This window comes from Manduca sexta, chromosome 9 (assembly GCF_014839805.1).
Source record: "Manduca sexta isolate Smith_Timp_Sample1 chromosome 9, JHU_Msex_v1.0, whole genome shotgun sequence".
NCBI lineage: Eukaryota > Metazoa > Arthropoda > Insecta > Lepidoptera > Sphingidae > Manduca > Manduca sexta.
Window position 1 is genome coordinate 10,396,648 of NC_051123.1, and position 15,592 is coordinate 10,412,239.

At 31.8% G+C, this 15,592-nt stretch overlaps 1 protein-coding gene across 6 annotated transcripts in view; it reads left to right on the top strand.

Annotated features, from left to right (window-relative positions):
• Nucleotides 1–1,504: 1,504 nt before the first annotated feature.
• LOC115450920 (T-box transcription factor TBX1) overlaps nt 1,505–15,592 on the top strand; it is a 33,661-nt gene continuing 19,573 nt past the window's right edge. For 4 of the 6 annotated variants that reach the window (XM_030179089.2, XM_030179091.2, XM_030179092.2 and 1 more), the window contains exon 1: nt 1,510–1,581. In XM_030179089.2, the coding sequence (XP_030034949.1) occupies nt 1,530–1,581 (52 nt within the window). In that variant the 5' untranslated portion in view covers nt 1,510–1,529. Of the gene's footprint in view, nt 1,582–15,592 lie in introns of all 6 variants that reach the window. The other 2 variants (XM_030179090.2, XM_037436965.1) reach the window with 1 other exon arrangement.

A 15,592-nucleotide genomic window follows, 5' to 3' on the forward strand; every position in this document is an offset into this window, starting at 1 on the left:
AGTCTATCTATATACTTATAATAAATCTGTAGAGAGGTCAATTTTGTACATGAAATATATTTCCAAAATAATAACTATCAGGGGGTGATTAGGGATCGACACTGATGCCAAAAATGCAATTAGTAAAAATTTTGTCTGTCTGTCTGTCTGTATAACCGTTATAGAAACAAAAACTATTCGACGGATTTTAACGAAACTTGGTACAATTATTTTTCATACTCCTGTGCTGGTTATAGTATACTTTTCATCACGCTACAATGAATAGGAGCAGAGCAGTGAAGGGAAATGTTGGGAAAACGGGAAAAGTTACTCCATTTTTTAAGCTTCCGTCGCGTGTGCAACCTTAATGGTTAAAGCTACACAGAAATTATGTATGACGGAAATGTTCTCCTTAAAATTATGTAAAAAATATCCCACGACAGCATATGTCTATCTTTTATGGTTGACTCACAATAACACGTATGACTCCCGATAGCTTAGCAGTTCGAAGCTTTCTCATTATATTTGTCTACTCTTACGTTTATAACACTCTTAGTCATCCCTAATTAAAAAAGTTAACATTTTTAAATATTCCATAAAAAAGAATCATAGAAATCGGTATAGAAACACCAAAGTTATACAGGAAATACGCTAATAATAAGCCATCATGCGTGAATAATGAATCATGCTATAAGGATTATTTTTTGTATATATATAAGGTCACGAACGCACAGGCAGGCGGCTTGCTTGGCACCTAGAGGCTAGCGAATCACCTAGCGAGTAGCTTCGTAAAACGAACACTCTCGAACGTTCGCGACCGACTTCATTTTTGAAGTCCGAAATCCACGCGGGCGAAGCTGCGGGCGGAAGCTAGTGAATAATTAGGTTCATTAGTTATTGCATCGATTTAAATTAAGTACCTCTTTCAACAACACAGAATAAAAACGGAAGCTAACTTAACAGATTTCTTTTGTGAACAGATCAATTCGAAGAATGTTATTTCGGCATGTGATTGACCGACTCTATGCAGAGGTATAAGTAAATACAAGAGATGCACGGAATTAATTAAATACATTCTATAAACTAAGACTAAAAACTAGTTTGTGTCGATCTTCGTAAGATTTATATGCAGATTAGTTTAAAAGTGGCAAAAACAGTTTCCAGTGCATGCTCAGTAATTCAAACCCGGGAGATTTGCAGTAAAACCGACAATTCATTAACCTTCAGCTAAAAACTTTAAATTCTCAAAAACAGTTTCCCGAGAAAAAATCGAGAAACAATTCATGCATCAACATAATGTAGAACAGGGAATTCACTTCTGGCAAACTTCAAATGTGCACGTAGGCGAAATGCACGTAATACATATCGTATGGGTTAAATCAAAACGTGTTTCATCGCGCACATTAGTCTACCTACACAGCACAGGCCAACGGGGGCACAGGTAGAGTCGTAGCAACAAACAGTGCAGTACATAATTAACATGAAAATAAATAAAGCTCGTTTGTGGTTGAAATAAAGCGGCCGCTATTCGCCGCCGGTGAGGAAATGTGATGGAGGGACAAGAGTGGCGGGGCGAGTGGCAACAGCCGCGTCAGCTGGACGGTTAGTGATTGATCCTAGTGTTTGTTTCCGCCAGCTTTGTCCGCGTCCGCTCGGACGACACCAAACACAATGTACACCATCTGTGGCACGTATGTTATCGCATCTATAGCGAATGTTTTGTTTTATTCATTTAAACAAGTTTTCAGGGAGTCTGTGCTATAAAACTCTTCAAAAGTTCCTAGTTGTCAATCTTCAATGTAGCTTTAAAAGTTTTAAAAAGATCAATCATTTTGTGCATCGGAAGGTAATGAGCAAAACCCTTTAAAAATGTGCTTTGTGCTTTATTGGGATAAGGTATGTTTCATTTTATAATCTATGTCTTACCTGGTCTTTCTAAAAATTAATTCTTTACATTAATATTCACATACAAAACCCCCATAATAGTATATTTACATTACCATATTTGTATGTTTTATTATTGTTTTAAAAGATATCTAACCTATATAATAAATCAATTGAAAAATATCAGAAGTGACAACAGATATTGGTTTGGAATATCCAAAAATTAAATAAACACTTTAAGGATGAATTAGATTCTATGTTCATATGTTGTACTGTATGAAATGACGAATAGCTATTAACGACTTAATATATTATATCATATACGATGGTACATTCAAAATAAAATACTTATCATGTGGTTATATTTACTAAGACTTGTAAGTACTTACAGTTGTTATATTCAAAATCGTATTTTGTTTTCAAAACTATTTAATTGTTGAAAATAAAACTAAATAAGTACCAGTAATAAATTCCTAGTACAATATCTGCGTAAATTTTGTGATTCAAAGCTTACCTCTAAAATACTTATGAGTCCATAATATAAATCAATTTTATTACGTACGTGCTACTTAGTAGGTTATCTTATTAAAAAAACTGCAACACAAATACAATAATTATTTCATTATTTAATATTTCTATTCTAGAAGCGTTTTTGACAATGCCCGTGCTACACAAAATGTATTCTCACCTGTCAAAGCCTTAACTATTACTGAACTACGAACGCACGCAAAATTATACTTTTAACGATAGATAGAAAAAAAGTAGATCTAATTTCCTAGAAAATATAGATCAATTTTTATCAGTAGATTGAGTGGGCTTCTACGTACCTAATATAAATTTGATAGTTTGATATCGCATTTCTTTCATCTAGAAGGAATTATAGAAATCAGTAGGTATCGATATATTGTTAATTATACGTTTCTAACTATATCTACTTGTTTGATCGTTGGACATCGTATTTCTTTCATGTCACCACACATCTATAATGTATAGTGTAAGTAATTCACAAACATCGGCATGTGTGGCTCGGATTCTGCGTGGCTGCGACGTCTCTCTGATAGCGTTCATTCATCTATCCCTCGTCGCGTTTGGAAACGCGCGCGCATGCCCGCCCGCGCTGACGATTGACATCCGACTGTATAGTGTGTCGCCAGTCGATATTTCACTTTTTTTTTGCAAAATCTGCATTGTCTATGTTCTTGTAAAATAGGGCACACGTACAAAGAGGTTTTAATATTTTTATTCATTATTTTTAGAGAGTTTTGTTACGTTCTATTTTTAAATACAAATATTATGAGAACTTATTTTGGTACATATATACCTACTTCTACAAGAAAATTAATGTGCAATTTTTTTTAACCCATTATTATACTAATGAATACACAAATTTTTTACTTTGCTTTCCACTCCATGTAGGTATCAATGACATATATGCAGAGACTGACCGAACGAAATTTGAGCACATTTCAATAATTTTAACCTTCAAGTAACTTACTTATTCAAAATATTTAATAAAAAAAATACAATATCACTAATGTGCCCAAATGATGATCCAGCTAAAAATAACCGTGCAACTAGATGGCCAATATCACAACCAATACATTTTAACCCGACTACAGCGAAGTGAGGAAGAATTATAAAATGTAATAACCGATATTATTGTCTAACTGTATTTTACATAAGGTTTCGTATGCCATTTTTTTGTATACGTCTGTAAGAATTTAAATGACCCTTATGCCAAATAGATACGTAAAATCATTTAAAAAAAATACAACAGTCAAACAAACTGTACAAGGGTACCGTTTTCACTCATAAACAGACTCCTAAGATTCTTATGTCAGCTATCAGTTTGAAAGAACAGAACGTGCGTGGTACAACACGTCAATGTAGATTAATGAGCCGCCGGGGTGGGCTGTGGGCGACATTTTTTGTGGTAATTAACTGGCTAGTAAACTCGGCGGACGCGGAAAAATAAAGCCCATTGACACGAAACAATACGCTAATGTCCCAACTTTCACTAATTACAATTTGTAAGTTTAATGATTTATAAATTGTTCATATTTTACATGCCACAACTTTAAAAAAGTAATTATATAAATATTAATCAATTATTAAAAAGTTTCTGAAAAAAATATCAAGTCCATTTGACACGAATAATGCGTTAATGTCCCAACTTTCACTAATTACAATTTGTAACTTTAATGATTTATAAATTGTTCACATTTTACATGCCACAACTTTAAAAAAGTAATTATATCAATAATATAATCAATTATTAAAAATATTATGAAAAAAATATCAAGTCCATTTGACACGAATAATGCGTTAATATCCCAACTTTCACTAATTACAATTTGTAACTTTAATGTTTTATAAATTGTTCACATTTTACATGCCACAACTTTAAAAAAGTAATTATATCAATAATATAATCAATTATTAAACAGATTATGAAAAAAATATCAAGTCCATTTGACACGAATAATGCGTTAATGTCCCAACTTTCACTAATTACAATTTGTAACTTTAATGATTTATAAATTGTTCACATTTTACATGCCACAACTTTAAAAAAGAAATTATGTCAATAATATAATCAATTATTAAAAATATTATGAAAAAAATATCAAGTCCATTTGACACGAATAATGCGTTAATGTCCCAACTTTTACTAATTACAATTTGTAACTTTAATGATTTATAAATTGTTCACATTTTACATGCCACAACTTTAAAAAAGAAATTATATCAATAATATAATCAATTATTAAAAAATAATATGAAAAAATATCAAGTCTATTTGACACGAATAATGCGTTAATGTCCCAACTTTTACTAATTACAATTTGTAAGTTTAATGATTTATAAATTGTTTACATTTAACATGCCAAACGGTTTTACAAAATTTAAGTAAGTATATCAACAATAATAAATTATTAAAGAGTTTAGGTAAAAAAAAATAGGCCCACTTGACGCGAAACAATACGCTAATGTCCCAACTTACACTAATTACAATTTGTAAGTTTAATGATTTATAAATTGTTCATATTTTACATGCCACAACTTTAAAAAAGTAATTATATAAATAGTAATCAATTATTAAAAAGGTTCTGAAAAAAATATCAAGTCCATTTGACACGAATAATGCGTTAATGTCCCAACTTTCACTAATTACAATTTGTAACTTTAATGTTTTATAAATTGTTCACATTTTACATGCCACAACTTTAAAAAAGTAATTATATCAATAATATAATCAATTATTAAAAATATTATGAAAAAAATATCAAGTCCATTTGACACGAATAATGCGTTAATATCCCAACTTTCACTAATTACAATTTGTAACTTTAATGTTTTATAAATTGTTCACATTTTACATGCCACAACTTTAAAAAAGTAATTATATCAATAATATAATCAATTATTAAACAGATTATGAAAAAAATATCAAGTCTATTTGACACGAATAATGCGTTAATGTACCAACTTTTACTAATTACAATTTGTAACTTTAATGTTTTATAAATTGTTCACATTTTACATGCCACAACTTTAAAAAAGAAATTATATCAATAATATAATCAATTATTAAAAATATTATGAAAAAATATCAAGTCTATTTGACACGAATAATGCGTTAATGTCCCAACTTTTACTAATTACAATTTGTAAGTTTAATGATTTATAAATTGTTTACATTTAACATGCCAAACGGTTTTACAAAATTTAAGTAAGTATATCAACAATAATAAATTATTAAAGAGTTTAGGTAAAAAAAAATAGGCCCACTTGACGCGAAACAATACGCTAATGTCCCTACTTACACTAATTACAATATGTAAGTTTAATGATTTATAAATTGTTTACATTTTACATGCCACAACGGTTTTATACAATTTATATCAATAACAACTAATTATAAATGAGGTTAGGTAAAAAATAGGCCCACTTGACACGAAACAATACGCTTATGTTTCAAATTAAACTCATTACAATTTGTAGGTAAGTTTAATGATTCATGAATTGTTTTAAATTTACATGACGCTGTAGCTTAAAATATATCAATGTGCCCAAGTTTTATCAATGAATCTAATAATCAAATCGTCTTTATTTTACTCATTACAAATCATAAGTTTAATAATTCACATAATTGTCTTAATTTTACAATACTACAGTTTTTACATCGGAGAATTATTAATAAAAAATAAAAATACCTTATGTAAAATTTTTAAACGTCGCCATTATTATAGTTATTTCAAAGATTATCTAAAAATATAAATTCTCTCTGGTCTTACAACTGAAGTGCTCGCCAAAAATCAATAAAACGTAGACAACTCAAGGATTTGCGTTTTTAAAAGTCATAAAACATAATCTCCCCTCGAGATTGCCAGACGAGGAAGTATTTTTTACTGCCACGAAATGTTTCAATTTGCCTAACGGGTACTTATCGATTCTGTCACTCGAATGCTCTCCACACGTGCAAACGTTGCTTAGATGAATATTATTTTTAGTTTCGAAGAGAATTTGTATTTGTTCCTATCTTATAGAAGCGACGATAGCCTAGTTGGGTGTGGAACGGACTGCCGAGACGAATGTCCGCAAGTTCAAACCCAATGGCACGTACCAGTCTTTATAAAAAACGTGATGTGTAGAATCTTTTGAATAAACGCTTCTTTTAACGCTGAAGGAAAAAATCATAGGGAACTTGAAAATTCTTCATAAGTATTTCCAAGGTATGCGAGGTCTGCCTACCCGCAATAGGCCAGCGTGGTTCACTAAAGCCTAAACCCTGTCAGTAGTAAATTAGGACCTTGGCCAACAGTGGGACAGTACCGTCATTATAATTATTATATAATGTAGGATTTTGGTATGATTGGTCTTCTGTCAAAAAAGGTGACACATTACGATGACTTTCTGTGAAACAGTGGTCTGTAATACCTATACCGTGGTTGAGCCAGGCCTATCATATTGTCTGACGATATTTTAATATATGAAAGCACCGTCTTCACATCACGTACTAAAATTGTGCAAAAAATTATCCATTAAAAATGACTCATTTAAAAAATCGCCTTTGTACATTTTTTTATCCTTTTCATCTTCATTTGTATATAGTTTGTATTATTCTTACAATATACTTCATCACTGTAAGACGTGTGCACAACAACTTTTGCATAAAAAACACAGCACGCAGTCCACACACGTGTCCTCATATCTTATCTATTTTTTGTTTAACAACCCATTATATCTATGAGACTGTCATGAAACTGACTTCAATTCCTGGTTCGTCTTCAAAATGAAGCAAGTTTACGATCCTGTTGGAAACTTATTGCTTAAAATATATTTTTTTTCGTTAAAGCTATAATTATAATAAATAAGTTAAGAAATTAGCCCTGTATTATATACTATCTTACTGCTGGGCATAGGTCTTCTCAGCTACTAAGGGATTAGGTCTTAGTCCACGCTGGTCTAGTGCAACAGACTCAAAATTCTTATAGCAACTCGTCAGGTATACAGGTTTCCTCACGGTGTTTTCCTTTAGCGTTAAAACATAAAAAGCTATAATTCACAAAGAATATAAGTAACTATAGAAAAGTCAGTGGTGCATGCCCTTCGGTTTTGAAGCTGCGGTCATTCGTCTCGGCAGTCCGTTTTACTACCAACGAGGCTATTGCTGTTAAAACTACGTTGAAAAATAATTTTGCTTGTTACAAGAATATTATTGTCAAAATAAGAAGTGTTGTAATATGTAAACAATGTTACACTTACTTCCTCTAATACTAAGCAAAAGGTGTCACTTTTATACTGAGAAACTCTACACTAGTATAATGCTGATAATTGCTGAAGACACTCCAGATAGAGGTTTAAATTGGTAGCAATTTCCTAGAAGTATCACAACGTGTTAAGACAAAACAGTCAATAAATACTAAGGAATACAACGTTCATGAGGCGAAGACATAGATCCGAAACGTTTATTTTATTAAATTAAAATGTCATAGACTTATAGCCCTTACTACCATGACAAATGTAGATAAACTAATGAAAGATATTTTAAAATAATTTTAGGCAACGTAAACCGTTTCTTTTGTACATACATTTTGAAATAAGTTTACCTGTTAAAAAACAAGAGCTTATTTTCACGTAAATTAAACCTATTGTTATTATTAAAATTTAATTTTATAAACCTCATAGTAACATAGTAGTGCAGTAAGCTAGCTAAACCTGTTAGAATGATCTTTACAATAACACGTCCCTAAACATCATCAAATAAAACTGAATATAACAATTGAAACAAACTTTTATAAATAATGAGACCACACGGAATCATATAAGTCACAAGTGACGTGTCCTTTCAATTTCTCACGCCTTAATAAACAAAACGTCTATTTCGAGTGGCTGAAAAAAAAAATTAAACAAAAAACACCGGATTACCAACGCTCTTAAAGAAAACAAACAATCGAGGCGTAATTCATAATACGACGGACGGTGGCGTTTGTAGCCGGGAGCCTATCCCGGCGCGGGAAATAAACTATTCGATATTGATTTTTTGCTTTCAATGACGAGACGAGCTTGCCGTTTGCCTGATGATAAGCGATACGACCGCCCATAAACAGTAGAAACACTAACACCTTGAATTACAAAGTAATTTTTGGTATTTCACTGCGCTCGCCATCCTGAGACATGAGATGTTAAGTCTTATTATGTCCAGTAGTTACACTGGCTAAAATGGCTTGTTTGAAGTGTAAATTAATATTAAAAAGAGAGAAGACAGAAGAGAGAAAAGAGAAAGGTTGAGAAGGAGTTGTAAACTTTCAATGTAATCTTAGAGGCTTGAATATAAAATTCGTGTAATATTTATTGGTCGTTATGACAGACAATAAAGTGAACCTCCGACTTATTTTGTCTAATTACGATTAGCTTTAAAAACCACTTCAATCCTAAAAATAATTAAACTGCATATAAGGGTTAATAAGAAATGTTAAAACTTGAAGTAGTCTTCTTTCCAATCCGTGTTTTTATTTTTAATTGCAATTTTTTAACACAGTACCTTATTAATATTGAATATTTTTCGTATATTAGCAATTTAAATTAGACATCGTCTCCAAAAAAATATTTAATCTAAGGGCTAAGAATTACCATGTTATACTGATGAATTTAGGGAATACATGCGACTTTGATTTATTTCATATTTAGGGTAGAAAAATAGTTTCGGTTCTCACGTCCGCCAACTAAACGCTTAAAAGTATAAATTAAGTATAAAGAAGCACCATATTTAAAAAAGAAATAATCAGAGCAATAGTTTCAGATGATCTTCATATTAGTACAAAAAATCGGAGCAATAGTTTCAAGTAAATAACACATACAGCCAATGTATTCACAAGTCAATGTTATAAATTAATACTTATAATAGCTTTAAAAAAAGGTTTTTTTATTCCATTAGAAAAAATATAATATATAATTATTACGGTATTTAAAATATTATTCCCGAGGGAAATTTTATCGCAAGTTCGAGAATAATCTCCCGTCGGCAGCAGATTTAGATCTCTCACATCCCAACATGTATGATTTACTGAGAATATATCATTATTTTCGGCAACGTTTAACTTGGGCTTAGCGCCTACTTTAACGTAATATAGATTTATTTGCCTATATCATAAGTTATATATTTTGATGAGGAGCTAAACTGGATTTTTGTGGATTATGGGTTCATAATAATTATTACAGTTGTTGACGGTGATTGGATTAAGAAGGCTTTAGAAAATTAAGCAAAGTATTTATTCAAATACGATGAGACAAACGATCTAATACAAATTACAACATTTTTGTTGGCGATTTCCTATTTAAAACGTTAGGAAAGAAAGTCAAATTATAAATCAAAGAGTATTTGCTTGTAGGTTATATTTTATTTTCGCCCGGATAGCGAACACCGTACACAAAGTATTAAAACTCGGCATAGTAGCCCACGTAAGTGTGTCACTTTTCGAGATCAGCCTTTGTATCCAGTTCCAACAGGCCGGCATAATTGTGTCGACTGTCGAGGGGTAATCATCTTTCGTCAGTCGACAAATAAATTAAATAAACCAACGCAAACATTTTGTCTGGCACAAATATGTTAATTCTGAAGAGCTTCCTTGTTACACAAAGCAATTGTATTTTGGTATTTCCGTTCTCAAATACCTCCGAACTTTATTTTTACAGTTCAAGAAATGAAAGATTAGTAACAATAAAACGGTATCTAAACAATAAAACACAAACGTTTATGTAATTGTAATTATCAAATTAAATTTTAATTTATGATACGTCTATAAATATTTACACCGCCTGTTTCCCGTTCGATTTTGATTGTGAAAAATGTAGTTATTAGTATCATTAGTTTGTTTTTAATGAGCCTCATGGATGCAATATTGAAATGTATTAATATGTTTTAATTATAATTGTTGCAAAGAAAAATAGACTTTAGCGGTATGGAGATTAGTTTGAGTAATGTTTTGTATATTACATTTTGAGGTTATTTTTCTGTTACAGTAAAAACTAATTAACAATTCATCAATATAAAAGTTTATATCGTCGCGATAATCATGCCTATTGTTTTGTTTTTTTCTTGTTTATGTAACCCAGAGTCAACTTGCAGACCGAGGTAAACTAAAAACAAATAATCATATCTATTGTTTTGTTTTTTCTTAATTTTTTTTTGTAATCCAGATCCAAATTACAGACCAGCGTAAACCAAAAACAATAAAAAACAAAAACACAACTAAACGTGGGAACATAAAATAAACTTATACGTTGAAATAAAAAATAAGCACATTAATCGGTAAAAAAAAAGAGTGACCCGTGTTCTGAGCCTTTTAGTTAGATATTAAATTAAATTTGATGAATATTTAGTAAATTCTCGGTTTTCCGAACCTTCGGTTTGCGAATTCGCGCTTTTCCGCAGATACGCGAGCCACGGCGGGATGAAACTTAATATTATGGAACTCATTTTTTTAACTATTTTTAAATAATCTTTTACCCCTAAGCGCTATAGCTTCTTTTTGTCCCAAGGATAGTCATTATCGCGGGCAAAGCCGCAAGCAAAACTGGTTAATAATTTATATGTATAAAAATAGCTTTACTTCTTACATTCAATTCTCCGAAAAGGGCAGGTCAGGAACCCTTAACTGGCGAAAATGTATGAGAATTATAATTGTTGTAGAGATGAAAGAGGTGTGTCAAGATCGTACAATGTGGTGCTCAATAGTCTCTGCCTACCCCTATGGAAGGAGTGCGTGGGTATTTGTATTAAATTATCCGGATTTTCGATTATCCTAATAACTAATACCTTACGACAACAATTAGGCTGATTAATCAAACTCCACCGTATCAAAAAAAAAACAAATTTCCCGAATGACACAATAAAATAGCAATGACTTTGTTTCAAGAACAGCCTATTAAGCAATGTATAGCACGTATACACATTGCACGTACGAACGGCGCTCGTCTTCGGCACAACGCGATATAACTTTGTAAGTAAAATAAACGTTTGGCTCGGTCGTTTGTTTGTTATTGTAATATTTTAATTTTGAACGTGTTTGTAATAAGCGGTCAGGTTTGCGCTTTGATGTGTCTGCCGGCCGCGGTTGCGCGTCTGTCTGTGCATGGATTGTTTTTGGAATAATTTGTCATTTTTAGTAAATGTACGATTAAAATACTTTCGGGACACATTAAACTTCACCTGTCTCATATTGGAAATTACGTTTGTAATTTTACCGGTGTGATGATTAAACAGATTTTAAATCATAGTAAAATTATTTTCTATTGTATTCGAAACATTTTTTAGGATCTAATTAAACTTAACCTGTCCGTGATATTTACTAATAATGCAAATACGAAGACAAATTGCAATCCACAAAATTTACTAGAGCAGCTAATTAGATTATAGGTTCCTAATCGTCCTTTTAAAGAGAACGGAGTCCTTCGGTCAATAATATAACTGTCAAAAGTAATTTAAATATTCTAAATAGACTTTTAATGGAACACTATTTCAAAATAAAAAGTTAATTTAGGTTTGAATTACTCCATCTACACATTCGATATTTGAACTTATATGAATCAGACAGAACCGCGGCGCGGTAACTATCCATTCCGTACCATTTGGGTTTGTTTATGGAAACGTAAATTGTTCTCATAAGGGCTTCTCGTTTTGATATCGTAAACATGTGGCCATTGATTGCGCCGTACCGCGAACAAGACCGGTCAGGATGTATTGAAGTACCGCTTCATAACAATCGATATCCTGTTTTTGTAAATATTTAATGATTTACGTAATATCTATTTTATAGAACTTGTATAACATTTTAGTAGACGTGCCGATGACAGCGAGATTTAAATTAGAGTTTTGCAATTTAGAATAAAAGGAATTATAAAAGTATGTATTAGATAACTGAAGCCTTTTTTTAAATACAATATATCACAGAATTACACAAATTAGTGTCAAACGTATCTTATTCAGATAATCGAATTAATCGATTCATTTTAAATTTGAAATTCGAATTTGACAAATTCTTTACGAAGACACGACGGTAATAAGTACAGCCCACCCTCGATACAAATCACCGATCCCGCTTGTAACGTGAACTATGCGCGGGCGCATACCTCGTTCTTCATTGAACGCATTCGACCCTTCCATCTCGTCTAAAATTTTGGCTGCCAGTCTTTTTTAAATTTATAAGTATTGTATAGTGCACACAAATTAAATTGAATAATAGATTATATTATTTTCCTTCGACTTCAAAATTAGGGACAATATATCAAATGGGCTATATTGTCATTAAAAAATTTAATATTTTGAATATGTATACCATAACATATAATTACAATGAATTTAAATAGCCATTTACATTTTATTTTATTAATAATTCTGGATAATTATAATAATTGAAAAGTGGCCACTGAAACGATAAGTATTTGTTTATAAAATATAGCTCTTCCTTCCCTGTAATGTTTCATAATTATTTCATTTATAAATATTACCGGTTCACAATACTGTTCCCCACCGACATCACTATTTTGAATAAATTAACCCAATTAGTTTCGACGTCGAAACAATACAGCCGCGTACAAATCTCCATTTCGTTCCTGAAGTAGGAATGTTCGACAAATTAATAGTAACTAGAGTTTGCTCGCGACTCTGCCCATGTGCATCCAGGACATGGTCTATTTTATGGTAAATATCATCCAAATGTATTTAGTGGTTTGCCTAATTATAATAACTTACAAAGTGGAAAAATATACAATTACACCTTTTTACGCTTTTTTTTCGTTTTGTGTGTGTGTTTATATTTTTTGATCATGAAGTCAACAACTTGATGGAAACGAAGGTATAGAATGCACTATATTAAACTCGTATAAATTTTATGTAATACCTAAAAAAGAGTATTTACACAAAACAGTAATACTTTTTTATCATCAAATTGATGTTTTCATGATCAAGTTACCATGTGTGTGGCGTTCTCCAGGAGTTTGATTTACGCGCGCGGCAGGTCATCACTTCCCGCCCCGCGTCATAACTCTACCGTTTTGAAACATGGCGCCAATTACGAAGACACGGCGCCGATACTCATTTGTTTCGAGGCGTTTTAAAGAATTAGATTATCGGTTTTTTAATTTTGAAAGTGAAATCATTTGAAAAAAAATCGGTATTGTATAACTGTGCCTTGGAGAGAATAGTACAAAAAATTATAAATGTCATGTAGTTATATTTTTTTTTTATAAATTAAGCATTAAGAAATAATAACATACTGGCCAGTGAAAGTTTTTTTATAATTATCTATACTTGCACAGAATAATAAGCATACAGCTAACGAATATCGTTTGCTTTCATAAGACGTCTACATTCATAATCCTTTTCGGTATAAACTCGTCCGTAATTAATTGCTCCCAAACGCAATACATCTCCGGTGGTTGAGATTTATTTGTATAAGGTTTAGACGAATTCTCCAAAATAAATAACAACGCGGTTGTATTACATCGGTGTATTTTTGTGTTACTGAAATATTAATGTTTGGAAATATTTTGTATGTCGATTTTGTCCGTTACAGAAAATGTTACCGTAAGAAATTCGTGTAGTCATTAGAATGTCCATGTATTATTTTTTTATTATCTACAACATAAACTATGTTGTTAAGGGTATCCGATTCCCGTTATTAACAATGAATCAATATATGTTTCGAGTTTTGGTGTAGAACAACCCTTTTTTCACCTAGTATTTTAGGGATTTCATTTTTAATACCTATTATTACTGAACTAAAAAATCTAGAAAAATAAGAATAATGAACTACCACCGACAATAAAACGTCATTATTTTTTTTTCTATTAAATATCAACAAACCCTGCATTGATTACCTGTTCCATATTCAAATTTAAAATTTCGCTCCAAATAGGTTCTTACTAAAATAGTATTAATGCAAAGTAATGAGTGTAGGATCAGTTAACAGTTAACGAGGCTTGGGACACAAATCACCATTAGGAGACGCGACGGACCGTGGACGCGGCGAGACGAAATGCGCGGAACTTGTAATGTAAACAATATTACGATTATGGGGAGTATGACGTGTTAAGACTACTGAACGTTTGTAAACTTTATCGATGTTTGATAATACAAATATCGTAAAATTAAGAAATAGAGATCAAACCTTTTTATTCAATGCACGTTGCGTCAGAGTTATTCCATAAAAAAATAACACGTTTGGTCTTAATTATTTGAGTTATAGAATCCCTCCGTGTGTTCTGGACTGGATTTTAATTAATTTTTACTGATTCCCACCAATCGTTAAGATATGTCAATGAATGACATGTAATAAATGGGTCTCATAGTCTCACCTCTTTTCATTATTAATTTAAAATCGATTGGTAGGTATGTTTAGCAAGTTCTAATTATAATCTAAAATTATAAATAGCTCAAAAAAAACCTTGAAAAATCTTCTTGAAAGAAACGTTTTATACTCCGCCCAATACAGTGAACCAATAAGGCTGGGTGCAGATGGGCGACTCCCAAAATAACCTGTCTTGGCACTGCTCAATCAGCAATCACAACAGCGCAACGATCCAAGTTGCTACTTCTGACGCGCCTGAAACCTGTTTAAATTTTCCAAAAATATTTTGTTTGTTTATAAGTATTTTTTGTCGTGACGTGGTGTTAAAATAACTAATCTACAAGTAGATTATGCATTTTTCGGGATATAACTTATATTATCAGGCTCATATACTAACTATACTGTATTATAAGTAATAATAATAATATCAGCCCTGTATTATATACTTGCCCACTGCTGAGCACGGGCCTCCTCTACTACTGAGGGGGATTAGGCCTTAGTCCACCACGCTGGCCTAGTGCGAATTGATAGACTTCACACACCTTCGAAATTCCTATAAAGAACTTCTCAGATGTGCAGGTTTCCTCACGTTGTATTCCTTCGCCGTTAAGCGAACGATAAATTCACAAAGAATACACACATGATTTTTTAGAAAAGTCAGAGGTGTGTGCCCTTGGGATTTGAACCTGCGGACATTCGTCTTGGCAGTCCGTTCCACACCCAACTAGGCTGTCGCCGCTTTTACCATACTGTCTTAGCACTTATCAATTTTACAGCCCACACCGCCGCAATCATAAACGCCATTACTGACAAGTCCGAAACTCTTTTATACTGTTTAAATTCATTTTTTTTTTATAGTATTTTGTTCATTGTAT